General features: G+C 39.1%; 1 protein-coding gene across 3 annotated transcripts; it reads left to right on the top strand.

Annotated features, from left to right (window-relative positions):
- The first annotated feature begins 441 nt into the window (after positions 1–441).
- On the top strand, positions 442–25,104 carry LOC127017654 (solute carrier family 22 member 15-like). 3 transcript variants are annotated; one of them, XM_050898852.1, is made up of 12 exons: positions 442–531; positions 2,441–2,587; positions 6,427–6,559; positions 7,230–7,394; positions 9,043–9,172; positions 10,923–11,144; positions 12,793–12,933; positions 14,702–14,787; positions 19,001–19,109; positions 22,428–22,500; positions 22,980–23,138; positions 24,129–25,104. In XM_050898852.1, exons 1-12 carry the CDS (start codon positions 442–444, stop codon positions 24,210–24,212), a joined length of 1,539 nt encoding a protein of 512 aa, XP_050754809.1. In that variant the 3' UTR covers positions 24,213–25,104. The 3 variants fall into 3 exon arrangements, with proteins under 3 accessions (XP_050754809.1, XP_050754810.1, XP_050754811.1); XM_050898853.1 differs by lacking the exon at positions 442–531 and adding an exon at positions 2,233–2,346 and having other exon boundaries at positions 22,980–23,143; positions 24,129–24,213; XM_050898854.1 differs by lacking the exons at positions 442–531; positions 22,980–23,138 and adding an exon at positions 2,233–2,346.
- The last annotated feature ends 1,241 nt before the right edge of the window (positions 25,105–26,345 follow it).

Consider the following 26,345-nt stretch of genomic DNA (forward strand, 5'->3'; position numbering starts at 1 on the left):
AGCAACCTGGTACCTTGGCAGCCTTTTCTTCCTGGGGTAGCGGTGAGACTGTTCCCCACCGCCACCTTCTGATGCTCTCCACTCTGCTCAGCTCATACAGTGATTCTTCTGGATCGCTTTTTTTTTTTAAACTCAATTAATGAATAATTCACCCTGGGAAGCAGCTGCCTTGCTACTTCTGCCTAGAGCACGGCTGCTCTAGAACTGACGGTCTTTTTCGAACCAGGTCTCAGCCCGCAGCTAAGGGGCGGGGGCGTTACCGCTCAGCGGGCAGTTTGGTGAGGAGTTTGCCCCCAGCCGGGGCTGAGCCCCCCGCGGGCGCTGCTGCCCGCCGCGGCGGGGCCGCGAGTGGAAGCGGGGCGGGGGGGGGGGGGGGGGAGCGGCGGGGCCGGCGGGCGGGGCGAGGCGGAGGCGCCAGCTCAGCGCGGTGGCGGGCGGGCCATGGCGGTGGGGTTGGAGGAGGCCTTCGGGGCGGCGGGGGAGTTCGGCGGCGGGCAGCGGCGCCTCACCGCCTTCCTGGTGCTGCTGCAGGTGAGGCGGGGCGGTGGCGGGAGGCGCTGCGGGCCGGGCCGGGGGCGGCGGCGGCAACGGAGCCGGCCGGGGCAGGGCGCGCCCGCCGGTCCCTGTGCGAGCCGCTCCGGGCGGCGGTCTCGCTCTTCCGTGTTTCCTGGTTTTTGTTGGTTTGTTTGGGGTTGGGTTGGTTTCTTTTTCCCTCCCTCGGCCCGGGACAGCCCGGGCAGCATCCCGGGGAGGGCGGGGGCCAGCGTGTGTGTCTCGGCACGGGGCTGCTCCTGGGCGCGCACTCTTACTTGCACGGCCGCCTTTCCCGTGTTTGCCTGAATGCCCGTGCCCGTTCAGGACCCGCTTCCCGAGCCGCCCGGCAGGGGTGCGAGGCACTGCCCTCCCTCCGCACCCCCCGCCCCGCCGGAGGTCTGCAGGTGGCTCGGGCATCCTTCTTGGAAACGGTGTCACAGCGAGAGCCGGCCTGCCCCGGGCTCCAGGCCGGTGGGGGGGCTAGGGGTCCTGCCCCCCCCCCAGCTCCTTTGCCTCTGAGCACTTTCCCTTTCGCTGGTCCTGGCCCCTGCGCCTTGACCATGTGCTCCTCTGTTGGTGCTCTGGGTAGTAACTCTTGCGGAGGATGGCAAAGTAACCCGCTCCTAGCATTTCTGTGGCAAACATCCTTTCAGACCCACGCTTAGTTTCATGGGCATTTTGAAAAGGCTTTGATAGGTTTTGTTCCTTTTGCAAGTTGCTTTTCAAACCTCTTTCTCGCCTCAGTGCGGTCTTACATGCTTAACTTTTCAAAGTTTATGATCTGTTTTCCTTATTTCTATGTACACTTTCCACTTTGTGAAGAGTGCCTTTTAAGCTTCTGCTGAGTGGAAGGAAATGGAGTCTAACCACAGCAACTGGTTTTTTTGGTTCTTTTTTTAAATCTCTTGTGAAAAGTGGTGTCAGGGTGCTGTCTTTAAATAGTGTCCACACCCCCGCATGTAAACATTTCTCTGTTTCACTCTTTTAGTTTCTTCCTAACAGGCTTCCTCCTGTTAGTGCAGTTCTGCGTTTTGAATTAAGACACTGTTGTGAGGGAGGGAGATTGTGCTGATTGCAAGTTTTTGTTTGTGACTTGTTTCTGCAAGAATGTCCAAGGTAAGCACAGGATAAATGGCCCATTAAAACAATGTCCAACCAAATGCACCACCCAAAGGCTTGTGGCCCAATGAAGGGAGCCATTCTAGATTCAAAACTTTTCCATCAATGGTAACGTGCTGAAAGTCACTAATATGTGGATATGCCGAAGGATAATGTTATTTTAAGTTAAAAAAAGTAAAATCACATGCAAAGCCCGGAAGACATTCAAAACATCTTGAAGCCCATATCGATAATAAATATTCTCTTAAGAGTTTCTTTTGGAAATCTTTTTTATTCCTGCACATTCTAGTTTTCCTAATGATCAGGTTAAGATTTCAGTCTCTGCGATGGAAAGAACTAGCAGAGACTTTTTAAAATATAATCTTAGATTTCTTTTTTTTTTTTACTTGTCACTACAGGTTGTATTCTTTAAGTACATTAAGTAATTTTTTTTATAATAGTTTTGGTCTAAGTGTTAGATCTCAGCTATGAAACTATGATGAAGTTCTTAATGTCATCTTTTCCTGTGCCTGGCTACAAAACTGCAAGAACAAACTCAACAACTTTGCAACAGGAAGGAGGGCGTCAAGATGAAGCTTTCACTGAACGTGCACCAGTATCTCTGGAGTCGTACCTGCTGCTCCCAACTGCCTCGATGATCACGTCTGGGGATTTAAACACAGTAGACTGACTGTGTTTTGTTTGTGATGCTGGGTAAAGGGAAATTGTTAGTTTAATGAAAAGCTCACAGTGTTCCATCAGGTCTCCTTGGGATTGTTGAGGGTAAATGACTGTGTCTTATTTTAAGGTATACGTGGCTTGTCAGTCGATGCTTATTGTGCTTGTGGGAGCTGTGCCCGAGTATCATATAGACCAAGAAGGAATTCCAGCGAGCAGAGCTGAGCTTGCCAAGCATATCCATTTTGTGGACAACTTCACATCTATAGTAACTGAGGCAAGTACTTCCGTCACGCCTAACCATTTTTTCTCTTCTTGGGATTTGTGCTGCTAGTGCAGGATGTGGTGCTTGTAAAAGCTGAGCAGGTCTTAGTGTAATGTTTTGCTTATGCTATTAAAAATTATTGGAACCCACCCATCTCTTTCTTTTATTATTGTTTTTAAATCTGAAAGTATATGACTAAATTATTTCACTTTCCTAGTGTAAATCTAATACTTATTAATTTTAGGTTAAACTTTCTGTATATTATTTATTTTGTTTTCAGTTTTCTTTACCTTCAGATGTTTTAGAAAGTCATTACTAATGAAGAATGATCATTTAACTACAGTTTATAACTCTGGCATTTAGGATGTGCTCCTCCTAATGTCTGTTTTCTACCAAGAAAAGGTTCAATTTGTCGTGTCTGCACAATCTGCTGTGCATGTAAGCTTTACCATGAGTTGCATTAGTTTCTCACAGAAGGTACATCTTAAACATTAAAACTAGTATGAAAATGAAACTCATGCACCACATGTCTGGGTAACTTAATGTGTGGTGAGAGTGGGAGATGGAACAGATTGAAGTTTGCTGAGTGGGACAGAAGCTTGACCCTTCATCCTCACGCCTTGTGAATTCCATGCAAGAGGCTGCGTTTGCTTTTTGCTAGTCCCTGGGCTATAATCACTCAGGCAAGCACGAATGACCTAAGAATCACTGCCAGTGCCAGAAAAAAGACTGCGTGGGTGGCTTGGCTTGTAGTCTGAACTGTCAGAGTTCTGCTGATTGAATTCTTGGAGTGGTTTTCAGTAAACTCGTATAAGACCGGTTTGCACTTGGTGTAGCGGGTGCCAAATTTTTGCTTCCTTCCCATTATCCCAAATGTGACTGTGTAATGTTTATCTTGGAAAAATGTAGTGACTAGACATAAGAAGGAATGATGCAATATTGGATCATATCCTCTGTCAGAAACAGATTTTTTGATTAGTCTGTTTTCCAAGATCACCCTTCAGTTTCAGACTCTCAGCAGGATGCATGACATGGAGTAGTGCTTAATTTATAATCAGAAATCAGCAAATTTTAACTAATACCGTGTTTTTAAATGTAGAAGTCAGTGTCCCTGTTTCCAAAATATGTAGTAATTCTCAAGACTCATCAAAACAAATTTATGTTCCCATTCATTTCAGTAACTTTATTGTAAGATTTTTTAAAATTATATTGTTAATATTCTTTTCATGGAATCTTTAGATGCTAGCCAATGTTTTGCTGTATGCTAGCGGTCTAGTAACTAAATCAAAGTGCCGTGTGGATTTAAAGAGCTGAGAGGATGTCTGTTTTGGTGATAGCAAAATTGGCAACGTTTTTTTGGCAAGCTACAGTTAATTTTGACAAATATTTAACAAGTTCCTTTTGTGCAAATAAAGTAGATAGATGCATTCTTTTAAAAGTTACATTCTTCACAGATTATTGTATCAACTTGTTAAAATATCAGCATCTTCCAGTGACACGCTAAGCAGCACAAGTAACGGTTTGCAAAAGCAATCTTTTCTCTTGTTCTATCCGGAGAAAGGAAGCTGCTTTTGTAAAGTTTATTTCCTTTATTTTGGTGATGGGGCTTAAACTGTAAATATTTTCAGTTCTGCTCTGGTTTGGCAGGGGCACTGTTCTGCTCTGGAGCTCCACAAAACTCCGGAGCAGCTCTTCAGTTCTGCTTCAAGAACTAATCATTGTAATTAATTTTGGCGTAACTAAGACTTTGTAAATAATAGCTCAGGCTTGCTTCATGGAAAATACAGTTGTTAGAATTGCCTCTTGGTCTGGCATCAGCTCAGTCCCCTGCTTTAACAAGTGGTGATGCTTAGGAAGGTGAGTTCGGGAATGTCTTGCATCTGGTGTAGAAACGGTCCTTTACTTTTGAGAAGTTGATTTTTACAACCATATCCAGGAGCATAAAGTTGTTTTGTCTCTTGTATCAGCCTGAAACACTCTCCAGATGAGAACTGGGAGTTTGAAATTTGTGTGCTGTAGAGTGCTAGCACAGAGAAGGACTTATGCCAGCAGTGCTCTGTGCCTTGGAGAGCACATGCTCTGATATTTTTATACTTGAAGTTTCCTGAGGATTCATGCCCGGGAATGTTTCATTGTTGAAGTCTCCTCAGAAAGCTAAGAAACCATAAGTTTCGGGGCTACATCTTTATCCAATGTGCTAGGCTAGAATCTGCTACCCAGTGGGGTATAGTAGAAACCAGGTGCAAATGCTGCTGCACAGGAGTTTTACCTTCCCAGAGTATCCAAAAGTCCCCCAAAACTCTGAAGTGCTGGAACACTGGGTACATTGGACTAAAGAAGGCATCCTGTGATTGCATTAAATCTTGTCCTGCTCCCACAACCTGTGTCTTGCAGGCTGCTGGATGGGTAGAACATGGGTAACTGGTGGGTTACTGGGTGGATGGAGCTATGTCTTCTCTGTACTTTGCCACTATGTGAGTTCTGATTGAGTAAAAACATATGTTTCTTGAGATTGCTATAATTAAAAGTTTCAGTAAATTCCTAATATTCTTTGGGGATCTGTATTAATTCAAGGCAGACACTTCAGGGCTGAGGTCCTAGTATGCTGTGTTGGATTTTGGTCATGGGCCTCTTCCCTTAGGCTTTTTTTTTCTTTTTTTTTTTTTTTTTTTTAAAACCTTCTACTTCTCAAAAAAAAAATGCAAATGGGATTAGGATCCTTCTTCCTTTCCCCAACAGACATACTGCACATGTCATTTAAAAAGTCAGCATGACACCCATCCACTTTTTTAAAAGTAAATTTTCCAGTAAATACACTGGGAATTACTTGAAATACTCAAATAATGATCAAATATTTCTTTGGGTAAAGCTTTGCATTGAATTAGTTAAATTCTTTTCCTGGAAAATCACTTAGGATTTTCTGATTGCCTTTCTTTCCCAAGTTCATGATGTCAGCAATGTTTGTAATCTCAACAGTGCGTTTCTATGAGTGTTGATTCTCGTTGTTTGTAGCAGAGGGGCTGCACAAGCTGTCTGTGTGCCTTGCCCTGTCAGGAAAGAGTAGAAGTTTCATTCTGATTTCAACCCACTGTCAGTTCATTTTCTTCTCTTCTGACAATTTTTGATTATGCTGCCTCAGTTTAGCTTTTGGATGAGGTAGAAAGCACATTTTATAAAGAAACCCATCATTTGTTTCTAACTTTTGTTTGATTATAAATGCATGTGCACAATAAGCTACTAAAATATCAATGAGTAGTCAATAAGTAGTTCTTAGAGCTTTCATAAAACAAGGACATGTTTCCATAATCCCTTCCTGCTTCTCATCAACGATTCAACATGTGTATGATGCACCAGGGATTACTCATGGTTCAGGAAACATAGTTGCACAGCATTAACTCTCTAAGTACTGCAATAGTGAACATGTGTTATTCTTGTTAATGAATAATTTTTATTACCTGTTCATTGAAATAGCTAAGCTTGTTCAATGTTGAAATGGCTAAGCTGTTAACAATTCAGACTTTTCTTGTTTTAATAACTTAAGATAAGTTGCCTTGCGAAAGCTTGGGAATTGGGGTGCAACTAATATACTTATCAAGTTGAAAGCTTATAATATATTATAGTGAAATTTCTTGGGGTGGGGGGGAAGAAGAGAGATGTGAGAGTCTGTTAGGGAGGAAAAAATATGAGTACTGTTGGCTTACCTATCCAACTTTGAACAAAACTCTAACTGGATATAAAGCAAGAGGTGGGAAATGGCAAGAGAAGAATTTTGTTAGATTTTTATTATTTTTGAGGAAGCCAGCAACTTGGTGTTAATACTTTCGACAATAAGGAGATTCTTTTTTTGACAGTGGTACCTAATTGAACAAGAAGCCTACAAAGTAAGCCTTGCATCATCCCTGTTTTTTGCTGGATTGCTTATTGGAAATATCACATTTGGCCCTTTGTCAGATAAACTGGGCAGGAAACCAGTATATATCTCAGGTAAGATTGTTAAAAGGTTTTTCTTAAGCATTCTACGTGGATAACATCATCTCTTTCTTTTCTGCCTGTGGGCCACCCTACCTGGAGGCTGCCCGTGGGTCACCTGCTCTGTCAATGATACTGAGTCAATGATCTGTATGAGCATTTCGCTCAGAGCAGAGCAGCACTAGAATTGGTTAGTATGAGTGTGCTGAGCAGCATTGCGGTCACTGGAATATCAATGGGAGATGAAAAATAACCCGGTTTTGCTATGACTGTCGCTATTGGAGCACAGTATTCCACACATTGCCTAACCATATTGTTCCCAATAGAAATAATCTGCTTTTTTTGGAGGGGTGGGGGAAAATGATTTACCTAAACATCTTTAGAGTGGGTTACTCATGTCCTGGTGTTTTGTTTTCCAGCTGCATTTGCAGCCAAAGCGTCTTTTTGTTTAATGATAACATTGTCTCAAGGAACCATCATCTTTGACATTGCAGACCTCAAGTGTGTGACTTGAAAATGATTGTAATTTTCATATGGTGTGATTTCAGAAAGCCAAATGCGAGAGATTAGAGGCAAGAGTACTATAGACTACTCATTACAGTCAGTAACTGACTGTGGTCTCTGCCTTTCTTCTGAGTTCAAGCTGTGTAGAATAAGTACTAATTACATTTTATTCTCTCTGCAGGTCTATTTTTTGATGTCGTTTTTGGGTATGTTACAGCATTAGCTCCAAATTATGACATATTTGCAGTTTCACGGTTTTTTGTTGGAATTGTGAATGGTGGAATGGCTCTTGTGTCTTTTGTCCTAACACAAGAATATGTAGGAAAATCCTTTTGGTCATTTACAGGTGGGATTTGGGAATATTTAATCGTTATTACTGTGCCACGTATTGTTCTGACTATCAATACCTTTTTACGTTTGTACCAAGTAAAGTCAGTTTGTAGCATAAGTCAAATAAGTGTGATGCGATTCATCCAAGTTGTAATTTCTGTGGGAAAGGTGCCTGAATAAGGAAGATGGCATTGAGTGTTTGATAAATAGCAAAACTGAGGTTTTAAAATTGGTACATTGATTCCTAAAATGTTTCAGTTTGTACACTGCATTACGTTAAAAAAAAAAAAAATACATGTTTTGGCAGATCCTGCCAACTTCCAAATAATGCTGTATGGTATCTTGGGGAGGTGTTCTTGAAAGTGTTCTTTGAAGTTTTCCTGCACACCACAGAATGACTTAGTGCCTGGATAGTGTTTTTTCCACTGCTGAATGTGCTGACCATCCAGTATTTTTAAATGTCCTTTTTCATATGCCACTGCCAAGACTTAAAATAAATTTAACACTTGCACGTCAGACTGGACGCTTGCACAGTAAAGCTGGAGTAGCTCAGACTGTAATGCCTTTTTGGCTAGCACAGCATGGGGAAAAACTTGGTCCAAATGCTGACTTGCTGTGGTTGTAAGCATATTTCTCTCTCATTTTGTCAGTTACCTCATTCTACTATTTTTCTTATTTCTTCTTCAGACTCCTGGGGATGTATGAGGCAGTTGTGGTTTAGTTATAGCTTTCCACTTTTTTTTTTAAAAGTACTGAATTTTCTTCTTCTCCCGGGTTCACTTTTTTGACTCACGCCGTCTCTCTCTCCCCTGCCCCTCCTTCCCCCTTGCCCTGTTGTCTCTCTCTGCTCTTCCCAGCCTTTCTCCCTGCAGGGCCAGCCTCCTGATGGACCGAAGAGACAGTCCGTTTCCTGCTGCTTGTTGCTCTAGGTGCTTTATTCTAGTTCTGCTCAGCTGTTGAGAAAGAGGTGCTGAACAACTGATCGGGGCTGAAGGAGAGGGAGCTGCTGGATGCAGCTCAGCAGTGTTAAAGAAGCTCTCCTAGGTGTTGGCTGTGAGCTAGGCTTTGTGGGCAATAGCTGAGAGTCTCTGGGTTAGTACAAGATCTCCTGTGTTAGTCTGCAGAGGGTTTGTTGTTAGGCTTTTGGAGTTCAAGTTGACCCCGTATTTTTAATGTTTTTATTTATGCTTGTTCATCAGAAGTCTGCTGTAACAAACTTCTGGCTTGCAGCTGTTTTTGTACGGAACTCAGTCCTTGTACTTCTATAACTTCCAGTTTCTGTTCCAGCCTGCCACCTCTATTCAAGATTACCTTAATAGACCTAAATAAATCACTCACTCTCAACACTTCCCCTTCCTGTCCTCAGGTTTTCTCTTTAGTTTGTAGGTTCCTGTTCATTTCTTGCTCTCTCCTATATACCACCCTTTATTTTTGAAAGGGGAACCCCCCCCCCCAGCCCCCCCATACATTATACAAAGCTATTCTTCACTGGGATTGCATAATATACTTAAGCCAGCTGGTTCACAAGTACAGTAAAGATACCTCATAAAATTGCTATTTTATTTAGGTATATCATGGGCTAGGAATTTCAGGCTTCTGCTTAAGAATTTTTTTTTCTTTTGCCAATGGTTTCTGTAGTCACCGTTTTGGTCTTGTATTTTCAGGTTCGTTAACTAATTTGACATTTGCAGTTGGCATTGCGGTTTATGCTTTACTGGGTTACTGTGTGAGAGAATGGCGCTACCTTGCCTTGGTATCGAATACTCCAGGAGTCATCTTCCTTCTTCTTTCTTTGTAAGTGGTTCATGTGCATTATAATGGTAAGAAAAAAATATGCAGCAATTTAACAGTTACTTTTTCTTGTCACCATTCAAGAGAGTTGTATAAACAAGGATGACCTTTTTCTGTATGGTTTTGTGAAGCAAGCAAGAGAAAAATCATATGGTGAAGGAAGAAGCAGTTTTAAATGAAGCAGAAGGTCAGGGTTACCCAGAAGACAAGCTTGTGTTTCTGCATGCTGTTACAGTTGTGGTGGCCAGCGTTGCAAAGAGCAGCTGTGTGCCAGCTGTCCAATAAAACTCGATTACAAATCTGCTTGGAGAAAGGAAGGCCTGCCAGCAGCTGCAAGCTGGAGCGTCAGCCAGGAACGCTGCCTCCTGCCAAGGAAGGGCTTCAGCGCTTGAGAAGTTTTGGAAGTGATCCTAGAGGGATTGTAGAGTTTCTTTTCGTGAGACACATGCAAGCAAAGGGAAATAAGTGAGAGCACTTGGAATTGCCTTTTTAGTGTGATACGCTATGTATCTGCTTGCTTTTGAGGTCCCCTGTGTCTGTTCCTAGCACTATTGTGCTTGGGTGCTCCTATTTAGAATTCCTACATGGACATCATCATAAAAATGATTATGAAATGCATCAGTATTTAAGGAATTAAGTGCTAGCTTTGTCTGGCCTGTGTTGTTACAAAATATTCTTTTAACATATCAAGTAATACACCTTGTATACTTCTGATCCACTAGTTAAAGCTGTAGAAGAAATAAAAGAATTAGTGTAGTAGGTTGTCTACACATTAATACAGGGAATGTCTAGCATACAGCATAGATAGGAAAAAAACCTGGGGTTTATTTCAATTATTTTTTTTAATTTCAATTATTTTAGATAGATCTGCTCTTGCAATAAGTTCTGTTAAAGAATACACCTCAAAAAAACCCTCCTGTTCCTGTAGTCAAGGAAAACAAAGTCTCTGGACTGAGGAAAGAAGTTCTGCATAATATATTTTCCTCTATGGTGTTCTGTTTCTGGTGGAAATAGAATTACTTCCCCCAAATACTAAAAATACTGGGATCCTCTGAGGTAATGAAAGTTTAGTTTGGTTGTAGGATGTATATCTCTCTTAGGAGTACCAGGGAAAATAAAGGTTCAGTTAAAAATATTCCAGTCTTTATTTTATGGCTCGTGTAAAAGCAGCAGCACACTCTACAACCTGAAAAAAACAGGAATCATGAACTGAAGTTGTGGTAAGCAAGGATACTCTGATTATACTTGGGAATAAGAGATTTAAAACTTATGTGGGCACCAATAAGCTAGTACTGGAGCCTGACAAGTAATTCCCCAGTAAGGTTTTTTTTTGTCTTCTCTCCACTGGAACTCAGAGCCCTTCCCATAATGGAGAAGCTTGAAATAAACTTTGTGAAAACAAAGTTTTGTCCGGGCTATTCAGATAATTGGGATTTGAGATGCTTCCTGGATAATGCTTGTGTCGCGTTTCCTAAGAAGTCAGTTCAGCAGAAGTCAAGATTTAGATTTAAACTCCTCTAACATGACTGAGTGCTTTGTCAAGCATCTCCAACAATCCTTCTGTAAGGTTAACTGTACTGTTCTCAGAATATGTGGAATTTAATATGCAGAACAGTGCAAATAGAATGTTTTGCTCTGAATTTTGTATTGGTACTTTTTTAAAGTATTGATTTGCAAAATGGAAAGATTGACTTTAGTGCTGTGTTCATAGGAATGAAGTTGTCATCGTTGATTTTCTGTTCTTTCCTGTTAGTATGCTCCCAGAATCACCACGATGGCTGTATTCCCAAGGGAAAACGGCAGAAGCTGAAGATGTGTTGCAATATATTGCCCTTGGTAATGGAAAAGAGAGATTAAATCTAAAATTAAAACCAAGTGCAGGAACTTTGAGAAAGGCTGAATCGGCACCTGGTATCCTAAACTTAGTAAAACACCCAGTCCTTCGGTGGCGAACCATCATACTGATGTACATCTGGTATGTAATAACAAGAAGCTGAGATGCTATGAATGAGTCAGACATGAGGAAACAATTAAGATTTTCATCCTTTTCTTTTAAAAATTTTGTCCTCAAAAACTAAATCATAAATTTGTCAGTTGATGGCAGATCTAAAATGATGTGTTGTAAAGTTGATGTTTCATTATTATTGCTGTTGCGTTTCATTTTCAGTGTATTACTTAGTAGGTTTTGAAGCAGTTTCTAAGAAATAATCTGGTGAGAACATAATATTTACATTGCGTGAAATGAGAAGCTGAAGCAGAAATTACTGAGAGGATGTGTATTTGAACCAGTTTTAGAAAGGAAAGGACTACATGGATTACACACCAGTAGAGATCTCGAGTAAGAATAAGCGTTAAGAGCCCAAAAGCACATTGCACAGGTTCAGTGGAGGAAAACTGTGGGCAACGTAAAATACAGATTGCATAGATTTATATTAGGTGCTGTCTTGAAAAGAGGTACAACTTGGAAAAAAAAATCACCCCGAAGCGCAGGAGGATGTAACATAACATGTTAGCAATAAATGGCAGTGCAGAGGGAACCCCTGGGGTGGGGAGGGTTGGCTTGGCGGTTACAGCAGCAGCTGTTGCGCATTGGCTTGAGCTAAAATCTGTTGGAGGAACAGCTCTTTTCCAAAATGCCGAGAACAAGTTTTCCCTTTAAAGTTCAACATCATTTGAGATGATTGTCAGGATGCAGATGAGAAGAATCAGTAGTTTGATGTGTGGGGTAAGCAGAGATGTGCAGGACGTGGGAGAAGCGGCAGGAACATCCTTGCTAAGTAGGACCTTTCCAGAAGCATCTTTGGGCTCTTAAGTTGCTGGTAGGTAAATATAAGTCATTATGGCGATGAGAAATTACACAAAGGCATTCTTACCTTCCGGAAGAAGAGGTCGCAGCACTGTTTTTCTGTCTCAAACCCTGCTAAGATACAGTGCATGGAGCTGTGGGAGTGGTGTCCCAGTGGTTGTCACCCAGCTCCTTGTGCTGTTGCTCAGGAGCCTTTAGCACCGCCCTCAGCTGTCACTGACAGAGGACATACTTCTCCCTGGATCAGGCAAAACTTTCCTTTTCTGTATGACTTGGCCCAGATTCTGCTTGGACAGTAAGGGAGCGACTAGGGAATAGGCAAAATGTCCTTGTAATATCTGGTGGCCTTTCCAACCCAGTGTTGTGTTTTGTGGGGGCTTAGTTCTTTCCAAGGAAAGTGGTAATAGGTTTGTTGGGGAAGCCTTGCCTAGGTTTGGGGAAGGCACTCTGTGTTAAGCAATGGATGTACATATAACTTTCATAGGATTGCTTTGCAACAGTTAAGCATCAGCTGCCTGCAGTTAAGCTTATTAGATTTGATAAATAACCTAGGAAAAAAACCAAGCTAATAGAAAATTCTGAAAGTTATGCTGTGCATGTATATAAGCACTTGTTTTCTTTCAAGAAGTTACTTCGTTTAATTAAATAGGAACTATTCTCTTTGCCTTGTTTCCCTTCTGGGGGGAAATAAGAGATTTCTTCCTAGCATGTAACTCAATAGAGCTAATCCATAACTTGGCATAATTTACCTTTTAAATACTTTCTTAGCCCTAAAGACTAGTTATGTTAGTAATACAACTTTTATGGTTATTTTTAGGTACGTCTGCAGCTTTGTGTACTATGGACTAACTTTAAATGCTAGTGAATTAAGAGGAAATCTGTATTTAAATGTGGCTCTTTCTGGTCTGGTAGAAGTTCCAGCATTTCCTCTGTGCATGTTTTTTATTGAGAAATCCTGGTAAGAAAAACTTATTTCCTAGTTTTCTGCATATATTTGTAGATAGCCTAGAAAAATATTAACATTTTTCTCAGTAAGTTACTTCACTGTTTTTCTAAACAGTGTTGATTCTTTGGGGATTTATTCTGCTGCAGGGATGTCTGCAGTTGATACAGAAATGGGACTCTGGTTTTCTACCGCTTCTCTTTTTTAGTTTTGTTTCTTTTGAATTACTCAAGATGAGCTTTTCAATGATTAATGTTATTAAAAAAATTTTGTCTTTATGGAAAAATGTGAGTAGCCTAGTTATTTAAGTATCTATCGCTTATATCTCTTACATATTTGATTCAGAATGATTTTTGTACTGCCTACCAACTGCAGCTGAAAGCAGTTTTAGCATTGTTCATTTTTACTTAAACTTTTCAAAGAGAACTTCGAAGTGAGAGCCGTTCAGTTTTCGTTAAGGCATGAATGATCGATGTCCGTGTATTTTCATACTTTCCAGTGTGTTTGGAGCCCATCCTTTATGTGGGTACTTATTTCCAAAGGCCGGACAGTCTGGCAACCCAGAACTACTCAGGGTTTCATGTCACCTTCAGTTTGAGTACCTTTGTAATGATACTTTGGTCTTACGGAGGTCAGTGGCAAAAATCCCATTTTCTTCAGTCAGGTGAGGATGTCACCTTTTGGGGTTTTTGGGCAGTAAAAAGCTGTCAGCTCGGTCAAGCTAAAAAGCAAAACAACCAGCCAACTTTCACCTCGAGCCCAAGAAGCCTGAGTCAAGGACACGTGCGCAAACTACACAAGTCCTTTTCTAAATTTTTTTTTCCCGTTGTCATTTGTCAAACTAATTGTAAATTTCAAGCTTTTCGTTTCCTGAAGTAAGGATATGTGTAGTTTTAGGTGCTTAATGCAAAACAGAATGTGACAAGCCAGCTGCTCTCTTTTCATTCAGTTTTAGTGAGCAGTATCCTTAAAGTATAGCTTTTTTGTTGCAAAAATATTTAGAAGATTTTAAAACCAAGTATTGTATGTTTGTTATAAACTGTAGTTCTATTAGTATGGGGTAGTAGTTGGAAATAGCTGTGAAAGTTCATGAAGTAACAAGCATGTATAGTATTTCTACATGCCTGCAAACTGTTACTAAGAATATCTTTATTTGTGGTCCTTTGCAAATAATTATGAAGTATTTAAGTATGGCACATGTGGAGATGGGCTGGTGATTTTCTATCCTGTCATCTTCTCTTTCATTTTAAAACACTAGGCAGTAGAAATAACCTTTGCTTATTTCCGTGTAGTGTACTATTAGACAGAAAAGCATACAAAAGAGTTTTACTGTGTGTCATAACTGCGTGTATTTATGCAAAGTTGTAAAAGAGAAATACAGATTAGGAAGCATTAGAATTACATCTTCTTGACCAATATTAATTTGATCTCTGTGTGTATGCACTGTAATACCCTTTTGGTGACAGGGCCCATTGCCTTGCTCAGTACAGAGAAGAAAAAAGTCTGCGAGTTCTTGGTGCTGAAGTAGATGGGTTCTACTCAAGCCTTCAAATTCAATAGCTTAAAAATCACAACTTGGCTAGAAATAGGAAGCCTTTTGTGGGAGGACTTCAGTACACAGAACTAGGAAAATAATGCAAGATTTGAAGCACCTATCAGAGTACAATAGATTTATACCTGTTATTAATACTGCTGTGTACTTTAGTTGGTATTTTGCAGTCAAATTCAAAAAATACTGAAGGACTTTGTTTCCATCTTTATCTGGGTGCTCTTTTCCTTCTAGGTCTGGAAGACGTAAAACTATGACATGTTTTCTGATATTTGCAGGATTTGCCTGTATATTTACAATGTTTTTACCAACAAATGCTGGTAAGTATGTACTGCTGCTAAAGCAGATGTTTGTTAATTTGGATAAAAGCTGACAAAACAACTTAATGAGTATTTTGTGACCAAGTGTATCAGGGCCTAAAGCCCTATCCATTTATCCCTTTCTTTCTCGGTCTCTTCCTTCCAGGGCTGGTCAGGGAGCCAGGGTCTTGTCTATATTGCTTTTAACTTCTTGCAAGCATAATTTGACTCTGTTAATTGACTAAGTTTGTCTAACTGCAAGCCCTTGGCTCTTTGAAGGTCAGACCAAGCTATTGCGTTCTGTCTCAAATACTGATGCTGCATTCATTTATCACTATTAAGCAGTTTACCTTAAAATACTGGATTTAGTAGCCAGACTGCAGTGCAGTGTAATGTTAGTTTGACTGGCTCTTGACAGTGTGAGATGCTAAGCTTAATTTTACATTTGTTTTGGTGGCATGTAATATTTATAGAAATACGAACTGAGGTTTTCCCGAATTAGAAGCGTAGTTCATCATTAAAAAACCAAAGCACTAAAAAGCTTTAAAAAAAAAAAAAATTGTACTTGAAAATTAGAAATGGAGGTCAGAATTGCAATGTGGAAGCCATAGGGATGGCAAGAAGCTTGCTGCCTTTCTCAGTCTCATGCTGTGTATTGCTGCACTATGCAGTTGTGAGGACAGTTCATGGTAACAGTGGAGTATCATCAAGTATATTTCTCATCTCAAAAGATGTGTTTTTTCTAACATTGTCAGTGACATTCAGATATGTTTGGGTTTGTATTTTCACTTTTCTTTCCATTTCAAGTACAGTTTTTCTGTACTAATATTTATTTTAGCTACTGAAAACTTATGTCTATGTGACAGTAACGAATAGAAGTGGCTGCTTGCTGCTTGTATTTTTCTTAATATCGCTTCAGTAGGAATGCTTTAGCATTAACAGTGTTTTGACTGAGGAGCAGCAGTGATGTGACTACAAGGTAGCCTTCTATAGGTTGTGTTTATCCTTAACAGTTATAAATGCTGTCTGGCATCCATTTCAAATTGATCTCAGAAAAGTCTCAGGAAGAAAAACAGACAGAGATAAAATATCCCGTAATCCTATTTGCCATGCTTGTGTTAATTCAAGTCCTCAGACATTTTGTTGCTCCTTTTAGTGAGACAGTTTCTTCCTTTGTTCCAACAAGTTTGCTCATTGTGCTGCTTCTTATATATTTTAAAATAAAATGAAAGAAAAGCAGTAGTGACTAATCAGGATAGGGTAATAATTCCTGAAGAGTTGCTAAATTTCAGGAAATCTTCTGCCTTTTCCAGTTGACTTGACTTTAACCCCATTAAAATGTCTTACTTTCCACTGTGGTAAGAGTAAAGCTGGTTCTTGGCCCAGAGTGATCTGTGTCAGTTAAGTAGAAAGAAATTCAGCTCTAAGCATGATGAAGATGAGTCACTCCGGATGAAATGAGGATTGTTGCCTCTCTAGTCTGACCCTCCTATTACTAAGGAGAAAGCTTACGTTTGTCTAAGTCTGCATTCTTCTGAGTGTTTGATAAGATCCTTGATTTTATTACAAGGGATTTAAGATTTTAATGAGATATTGGGCACTTGCCTCTCATGTCTGTAACCTTCACTCGATTTCTTAATAACTCTGCTAACTTGTGAATGAGAATCTGATCCAAGTCATTTCCCCTGTGGAATAAGCCAAGAACATTTCCCTTATTGAAGATCTGTACTGAATTTGAGACTAAAAATCTTTCAATGGTTAAGTAAAAACTGATAGATCCCTCAGCTCCCTCTTCCCTTATCACTTGGAACTCATCAATTAATTTGTGTGAGTATCAGATTGGAAGATGGTGAGGGAGAGTGGCAGCGGAGGGGGAATGGAGCTGTAATGTTCTTTTCTTTCAAAAGCTGCTGTAAAGCACGAAGACATCTGCATTTTGTGTCTGCTTTATACTATAGCAAGCAAGGGAGACTTCTAGTCTAGAGGTAACTAGATTTTACCTTTCATTTAGATTTATCTGCTTGTGCTGAACACGTAATAACTTTTTGACTTTCACTGATATGCTTTGCACTGAAGAAGGAAAGAATTTGCAGTTCTTTCAATCAATTTTGTCTCAGCTTTTGTTAATGTTGGGTATTTCCTTTTGTGTTGAGAACTAACCTTTCTTGGTGGATATTTTTTCTGACATAAATTTAAAGACTCCTTTAGTTTCAAAAGTACTGCTTAAGTGAACTTCTACTCATGAAGATGACAGCCAGAGGGTGAACCTACATAATGGCACTGCAAATGAGACTACTAATGGCATTGATGGCATCAAAACTTAATCACAGAGTAACTCCTGCTCTGGAAGGTCTTAAACATCAGCACCATTTGTTACCATTTTCCCCCATTTTACTTCTCTAAATTCCAAAGATCAATTAATGGTAGATTATCCCTTATCAATAAAACTCAAATGCATGAATTCAGTAAGAACTTACAACTTTGCCTTTTACCAAAGTTTGAAACAGTTGCCCTGACTGTACTGTTTCAGGCAAAATTGTGTGCATACCGCTGCTACTGGACATTCAAGTGAAAGGGTGTTAGACAAAATATAATAGAAGTGTTAAAGATGCTGCATAGACATGCTTGGCTGGACCTAGTGAATGACCTATAAATGGTCACCAGAATCCCCATAGGAGAAAGTGCATTCCTGCTTAACGGCGTTACATTTTGTAGATGTAAAGAAAATAATGGACTGTTCTGCAAGAATTGCTAAAAATATGTTCCAAGACCCCGAGGAAAATATAGTGACTATGTCTGGGCTTACTTACATAGGAAGCTGATGTGCAGTGAATTTCCAGTGTGCTTCTAATCCCACAATAATACCACACGTGGCCAGCCTTCAGCCTCCCCTGAGGGAAGGAACCTGGAGAAGACGGTGCACTTTAAATTCACTCCCGAGCTTCTGAGTGCTAACTTCTCTATCTAGACAGGCTCTTTCTTCTGTTTTGATAGTAAGACCAAAACTTTCCAAGTGCATTAATGCTACCTTTCTAATACATGGATATGCAGCGTTCAATTTAAGTCTCCTTGGGAGAGAAACAGCAAGTTTTAAAACACATTTGACAATTACAAATCTCATCCTCATCGCTTCACGTTTGGTTGATGGAAGAATAGGGATGTTCCAGCTTTCTGATGGCACCCAGCAGGGCTCTGAGGACCAGGTTCGCACCTTTGCATCTGGCAACTGTATGTAATATTCCAGCTCTTACTGAGCAAAAGGAGAAGTTGGATGAAAATGTTGCATCTGTTTTGCATGAGTTACAGAAATGACTGCAGAAATGCATCACTCTTAAAGAAATTAAATCAAGTTTCTGGATTTCAGTTTACGTACAAACGAATTTCTGCTTCAGTTGAAATAGAATCTGACTTGATCAGATGAATAGAACTGAAAATATTCAAGGGCAAAATTAAAAGAAAAGCAATTGAGAAGCAATCAGACTTTCCCATTACTTAATCAACATCATTTGATCCAAACTGAAACATGCTGAACTCAGTGCCGAGGAAGAGAACCTGAAATACAGCTAATCAGAGCATTCATTCTTTTTTCATGCTTAAAAAAAATATTAAATTCTGTTTCTATTAAAACGGATGGTGCAAACATAACCAAAATCAGGATAATGAAAGCCAGGTTTCTTTTGGACTTCAAAAGAGGCACGCTTCAGTTTAGCCAACTAAACTCTGCCTATTAGTAAACTGGGCTGCATTAGCATTTGTTCTATCCAATTACAAAGCTATTGCATTTTAAGTCCCAACAGGATGTCCTTGGGGAGCAAATAAACTGGTGAGGTGAATCAAGTTTTATGGTTTTAATCTAATAAATTAGTCAAGGAGGCTATGTTGTCTGTTTGTGCTCATCAAAAGATGCGGTTACCTGGTAAGGTGTTCTGAGTGCAGAGCTGGAACCGTTACCCCTTCAGTTGAGAGCTGTGATAGTTTCATACTTTCTCAAAAAAAAAGGGTCAGATTTTCTCGGTCCTAAATACAATTTTATGTATCTGTTCTTATGCTAGCTCTTAAAATGGTTGAGAAGAACCAAGATAATGCTTTTGTGCTTGTAGTTGAAAACCGTATGGATGAAACATTGTTTTTTGCATGACAGTTTCTTAGAGGACTGGATGTTTTCAACATTGTGTAAAAAAGAGTAAGAAAACAGACTATTTATGCTTACAGCTTGTTTTCTCTTTCCTGAAAGGTCTGCTCCTCAGTCCCACTTTGTTAGCTTTGTGTGGAAAAATGATGGTCAGTGCCGCTTTCAACATTGTGTATATTTATACATCTGAACTATACCCAACAGTACTGAGGTAATTTAACAGAGCTTCTGGGTAAATGAAAATACTTTTCATGCACAGCGATACTGATTGCTGGTGTGCTTATCTGTAATTATTTTTACCTGAAATATCAATATGAGTTCTTTCTGTAATTAAGGCAGCTTGCCAGGGCTTGAAAGGGCTTCTCCTATTAGTCACACATTTTACACCAATGCGCTTTCCCAGGCTGTTTGTGGCAACTTCCTCTAGGTCTGAATCCAGAATAAAAATACGAAAACCAGCTTCTTACACTGCAATGCTAGGTGCTGTATTTCTCACTTCTACTATTGATTTTTGGGAGTAAAATTACAGGGTGCAAAACCAAACATAATGATGTGATGGAAGTGTATGCTAAGTTAATCATAAATATAGACTGTGCAGTAAGGACTATTTACAGTCCTTCTGTATACTTATATCTCCCATATGATTATGTTTGTTTGCCTGGTGAAAAAAAGTGCTTTTCTATACCGTTGTTATTTAATTAAATATTCATAATGCAACTCATTTTAATAGTTTCTGTATGACAGTAATTTGCTTTACACCATTTAATTCATGAACAAGTGGGCTAAAACCTTAGTCTATTTTTCCTAGTTCTCACCAACTCTTTGTGAGGTTACTCTCTCTCTCTCCTGGTGTCTCAAGATAAACCTGAGATAGGAAAATATAATACCACACAGTCTTGTTCTTCTCACCCCCATCTTGGTTCCACGTGATTTTCTGAATGGTCCTCTAAGTACGTGTTCAGAATTTGAGCCATATTGCACTAATTGCTCAAGAATAGCAACTACAAAACTACTGCAAAAATTGAGCCCTCTTTAGAGAGAGCAGGAAAGTTGAAAGCTGCCGTGGAGTAGGAGGGCGTCCCAGCGGTAGATGTGTCCTGTAGCACCATAGGACGATGACATAGATCACTTGATTCCAGGACACTGAGGGCTTTGGGGAGGGAAGAAAAAAAAAAAAAAGTGGGTGACTCCTTGGATTGGCTTTTTTTTCTTTTGAAGTTCACAAATTACCATATGTTACGGGGGCATGAAAGCTAGACTGTGAGTGCAGTTTTTGCAATAAAACCTGTGAGGATGGAGGTGGATTGACTGTTTCTAGATACTGAGCTTGTGATTCTTGGAACAGGCTTAGGTTTAATATGCAAGTCCCAAGCATGCTGACTGAAATTGGATGTGGGGGTTTGTTTACGTTCGCCCTGTCCAAACTTTTGTATTCTTTAAGGCCTCTTTTTAAGTGAGTAGGTTTTGACTTTTTTTTTTTCCCTGTCCCCTCTGCTTTTCTGGAGTCGAGAATCTGAGAGAGTTAATTAAGAGAATTAAAGAGAATTAAATCTGAAAATGTTTTAATTTGTCAGCTTTTGCTTGTTTCACTGTTTTCATGTTATGCTGTCTTCCTAAGTTCCTTTAATGTTTGGTGCCAAGTGTGTGACAGCTCATACCTAGCAGGAATTACAGTAGTGTCTCTGTGTTTGAAACTAAGTGTTTGTGATTAGGAAGAGTTTAAAAAAAAAAATTAAAAAAAATAAAAAAATCAAGTGCTGCTTCATTTGAGAATCTGCACTAATATTCTGGCAAAAAAGTAACTTTATGTGTCAAAGATACAGAAGGCCAGTGGAGAAAATGCAAGAATAAAGACAGTTTAAAAAATTAGCAACCTTATTAGACCACTCGTGTTTAATTATATGGCAAACTGTTACATTAAACCATATGAAAATTCCTCACGTGTGACAATTTATACACTTAAAAATATGTTTGATATCTCTCTGGTACTTTAATTGCAAATATTATAGTTTAGGCAAGAAAAGCAGTGATGGGCGAGTATTTAATGTAGAGCAAAACATGAGCACCATCTGGTGGTCTTTGCACAGCTTTGTAGTGATGCTGGCGTTGCTCTGACAGTGGAGCTTGGGCATGCCATGGGATGAGACATGTACCATCCACAGGCAATGGAGGGGAAGTGGAATAAACTCTTTTTTTCTTTTTTTTTTTCCAGTTGGATGTTTTGCAGAAAAATTAAATGTCTTTAGTATTACTGCTCCCTATTTAAACCTACTTATTGCTTTAAGCACGAGGACTGTTAGGCATATTTTTTTAAGGTAACTGGTACATGGAGTAATGACAAATACACCCCATGCTAGAAATGGGGAGGTGTTGCAAGCTGGAGAGTGTGTACGTGCTTTGGGATTTTTTCCTTTTTGATGTGTCTTTAAAATACCTGCTGGGGAACAAAAAAGTTAAAAATAGAAAACATCACTACTGTTGCATTTTGGACAAAAAGGAAGGTTGTCTTTGGGAACAAAATGTAATCATAGCTCTTGTAATATAGATGTAAAAACAAACTCATGTTTTTTTGTGCGAAAATGGTTGCAAAACGATGACATCCTTGTATGTGATAGGTGAAATCAGAGTGGGGCCATTGGACTGTCTAGGATAGCTTTGGAAAGCTTATTTGCTTTTTTTCCACAGTGGGGAAACTATTGTATTTTCACTTATTGTCAGTGGTGGTAGATAAGTTTGTACTTCTTAAAAATACTTGCCCTTTTGATCTCTGGCTTTCTTTGCAAGGAGCTCTCCATAATTATTTCTGTTGAACAGCAATCCTTGAAGATTTTTGCATTTGATCAGGAAATGAAAGACTTTGAGGATTTTTGTAATGTTCTTTGAAGAGGATCTTTGAAGAGGATCCTGCTGTTCTAACCCGTGCTTTGATTATCACAGTCTAGATGAAATTGTTTTAAACTTGTCTGAAAAATGAAGGGAACGCAGAATTCAGCAGCCCCATCTGGCCAGATGTTTTCAAGCTTCACACTGGCAAATAGTTATTTTCTGTTTGGAGGTAGGCATGGACTTTTCATCTGTGCAACCTGAGGTGGCAGAAGAGAGGCTGCTGCCGACAGCCTGAGCTGGAGATAGCGTTCAGGATCTTCTGTCTGAAGATCCTGCCAAATCTTGAAATCGTTCCCCATCCAGCACAGGGATGTCCAATTAAATGGCCCTATACGGCAGGTTGGAAAACCTCTCTCTTTGTTCGAACTTTTGTGAAGGATTGCACAACAGGGTGGTTCTGCTAGGGTTTGAAAGGGTATGATTTACCTTGCTAGCAGCTAGTTGTAGAAAATCTTTGGAGTAACTGCTGGAGGTCTTTAAAAACCTTTTTTAAAAATTTTTTTAAATTTATTTTAAATAAGGGCCATTGATAACTTCAAAAAAAAAAAAGTACAAGTTGGTTCTGACAGTGCCACCACATGTTCATGTGTGATTCAGTTGTGTATTCTGAAACTACAAATCCTTCATCCTTTGTTTGAAACAGAAATGCTGGCTTGGGTGTGTGTTCCATGTCTTGCAGATTTGGGGGCATTTTGGCTCCATTTGTGCCATCTATGGTAAGATTATTTTCTACTTTTTATGTAACTCAGATTTATAACTTCTCTCAAAAGCACTTTGCTGATTTTGGTACCACATATGCCTATATTCCTTGAAAAAAAATTCATTTTTATGAAAAATTCAATAATGTTCACTCAATTTCAAGAATTAATGAACAAGATGTTTAAAAATACCTAGTATTTTATTCTTTGTGTTAATATTTCACCTGTTAGTGAAATGATTGTCATATAATACGTTCAGTACTGCGAAGGCTCACTCAGTATCTGAGTTTTTAGGCACGTAAACAAAATTTTCCTATGAAGCTGTTTCTGTGAAATGACATTTATTGGGTTTCTTTGTTCTACCAGTATATGGATAATTGCACAAATTGCTGGGGTGAAAAGTTGTAGTCTTTTGGTTTTGACTGCAGTTTGTATAGATCATATATTTTAAGAGCAGGAAACAATGCTGGGTTTTTACGATGGATTTTTAATTTTAGAAATCTCTTAGTCCTTCTGTACCGTTCGTGGTGTTTGGAATCAGTGGACTGTCAGCGGGATTCCTGACTCTCCTCCTGCCAGAAACGCTAAATAAGCCAATTGCTGAGAGCATTGAAGATGTCCAGAGTCCCAAATACCAAGTGCTTAAAAATGAAGAGGCAGAGTAAACTTTTTTTTACTGTAGCTTTGTATTATTTTCCCCTCTGTCTTATGCGAGCCATGATTTAGTGCATATTGCTTAGATTGTTCATGAATGAACATGTGCATGAAGTTTTTAAAGCCATCTTCCTCTCGCATTCAGCGGAGATTAAATTTTATTCTTTGTTTGACTCTTAAAGATGAAAAGGCTAACAGCTTTCACCTGTATGTATTAAATTATATGTAAATGAATACTATTTTGTTTCCTTAAAGGAAAACAAATTTTAGAAAGGCAGTCCAAAATAATCAGGGACAATACATTCAGCAACATTCCTGTGCTTTTACAGTAAAATAACTAGGCATATTTTTCATATATTGGATTGTGCCTCTTTGTCATGTTTTGTAGTGGAACAAAATCTAAAATTAACATATATCTGAGGAAGTGTTTTATCCTTCATTAGTCTCCTGGGTTAGAGCCATTTAAAGTGTTTTCCTGTTGTTGATATGCACTAAATAAAACTTTGGAAGTGGGAAATGAAAGTTGTGTTTGTTTCAACAAGTAATAGAATAGAAAATGTGAAGTATATCCCCTAAGTTTGGGAATGGCTTCCTGGAAGAATTAGTTTTAAAAGGCGGGGGGAGGTGGAATTCCTATAAGAAAGGAATTGTTAGCTTAGAACTAAGCAGGCTTAGTGCAGATATAAAACAATATATGTTTTTTGTATGGTTTTTCTTGATATGCTAGCTTGTCAACTATCTGGTCATTATTGTACTTAATCAGTTTAATCATACTACACACACTATGCTTTCTTTTTGTGCCTAATACATAGTAATACTGCATTCAGTTGAAATGGAAAAAAAATTGAGCTTTTTGAATATCATTTCACTTCTAATTTTTAAAAAAATCAATGAATTCTGGTTTTCACATTTAATATTAGCCTATAAAATAAGACAAGAAAAATAAGACATGTAAACTGTTTTTCACTAATTATTTTTCTTCTGTCTGACAGGCAAACCAGTTAGAAGAAAACACTTACGTTTCAGAAGGCCTGTCTGTGGTGGAAAATGAAGCCTCCATTGAGAAGGTGCTATAACAGTTGAAGGGCAGAGTCTTGCTCTATATGTCTGACAGGAAATGTTGGAGGACTCATGCCTAATGCTGTTTGTAGCATGTTGAACAGTTTTATGTGGCGGCAAATTGAGAAGGTGGAAGAAGTTGATCAAAGCTTGTGAGAAAAGAGGTGGCAAATCTGTGCATTAATTTAATGACTTAACAAAAGCATACTCTGCATGCTTGGACTTCTCTATGGCTTCTTAAAATGAAGTATTAATTTATTTTACAAAACATAATTGCTAGCTTCAGATTACGCTATAATGTTGTAATTGGAGTGATGTGTATAATTTAAAATTTAGATGGCCTTATATATTCAGGCTAGCTGTAATCGTGAAAAGTAACAGCATCCTGTATATGCCAATTTTCTCTACAGGCTTTTTTGCCTCTAAATTACGGTATACCTCACAGTGTGAAGAGACCAAAGATTTTTATGGGTTGTTGGCCTTAGTAAGTCTAGCATAAGAAACCTGAAGAGGAGATCTGAAAGGAGAATAAATGGATTTTATTGTGGGAGTAATTTTTTTAATAGTTTTACATGAAAAGATATGTAAAGTTAAAAATAATACTATATTGGAAAAATTATGTCAGGCCTTTAAGAGGTGCATTTAAAGGAGAGGATGAGTAACCTTTTAGACAAAGGTTATTAAGTTCTAGCTGCACATGTGGAACTAGAAATTATTGAACATGAGTCATATATTGTATAATATATGTAATCCAATACATTTCACATATGAATTGGAAATTCTTCCTGCGAGGGGGGTGTGCGTGTGTTTGGTTAACAGTTAATATATTTCCGTTGGAATAGATGCATCACAAATGTTACAGTTTTTTGATGGCCAACACAGTTTTGTTATTAAAAAGAAAATTATTTAACACCTGTATTATGAGTGCTGCTTTTTCCAGGATGTTTACCCAGGCTTTTTGAAGAATACTTGTATCATTTTGATTTTGGCCCTTTATCTAATGCATCGGATAGGAAAAGGTTACTGAAAGGCCTCTGTGTTTTGAGCAAGTTCTGTAGTTAAATAATAGTTCTGCAAATGAGCACGCACCCATGCAAGTGTATGTGCACTCATACACACACACGCACACGCAGGTTGCTCTGCCTGGATGCCTCACTGCAGCCTGTGCTGTGTCCATGCGTGCTTTACAAATAGCCTGATCAGGTCCCCAAGAGGTGAAAATCAATTGGCAATCAGAACAACGTTTAGATAATGTTGACGTACGGGTGGATTGCATGTGCGTTTACTTAACCTCTGGGGCTGAAGCTTGATGACAAACAGCCTATAGAATATGCTGCAAACTTTTATCTTCTGATCATTTATTTATTCATCATTTTTGTAATGTTCTGCTTTCATGAGGATTAGAATTGAGTTTGAATTTTTTTTCTGAATAACATTAATGCCTTCCATTGCATTAACATTTATGACCATAGTGAGTGATTATACCTCTTCAAAGGATAATTGGGTCAGCAGGGATATGGTAAAGACCAAGTTGTGTTACTGTTGACTTCAATTTTTTTTACTACAAGAAATAAAACTTAATAAGAAATAGAATAATATAAAGTTGTATTCCCAAAGCAGAGACAAGACTCTGGAACAGGAGGATCGTAAAGGTACCGTTATGTGGTGGAAGTCTATTTCTCCCTCCTGCCACATGTATCAGGCTGTATCAGTGCATTTTTCTTCTGCCTTTTATTCCACATTATGTGAAAAACAGGAAACAAAAATCATTTACAGTCTGAACATGCTTATTTCTGTTTTATTTGACCTGGAATTAATGAATTCTTTGCCTGGGGTGACTTCTGTGGTTTTGGTGGATTGATGACCAGAAAGCTGTGTGTCCTGAAAAGAAGTTAATGATCTTTTCAGCAGCCCTGGCATGACTCGTGGTACCTGCAGCTCTTTTTATGAGCGTAGGCCAGTGTGGAAGTTGGTCTGGTACTTTGTCTCCGTGATCCAAAAGAGACTATGGACGGAAACATCGACTTCCATTTTTGCTTCTTAGCTTTTCAATTCAATTTGACACCTTGTTTGACTTTTTACTTTAGAAATCCTTGCTGCATTTTGCTATTGCTGGATAAAAAGATGCTATTTGGAAAAAAGAAGTGTTT

This window comes from Gymnogyps californianus, chromosome 6 (genome assembly GCF_018139145.2).
Source record: "Gymnogyps californianus isolate 813 chromosome 6, ASM1813914v2, whole genome shotgun sequence".
NCBI classification, from domain to species: Eukaryota; Metazoa; Chordata; class Aves; order Accipitriformes; family Cathartidae; genus Gymnogyps; species Gymnogyps californianus.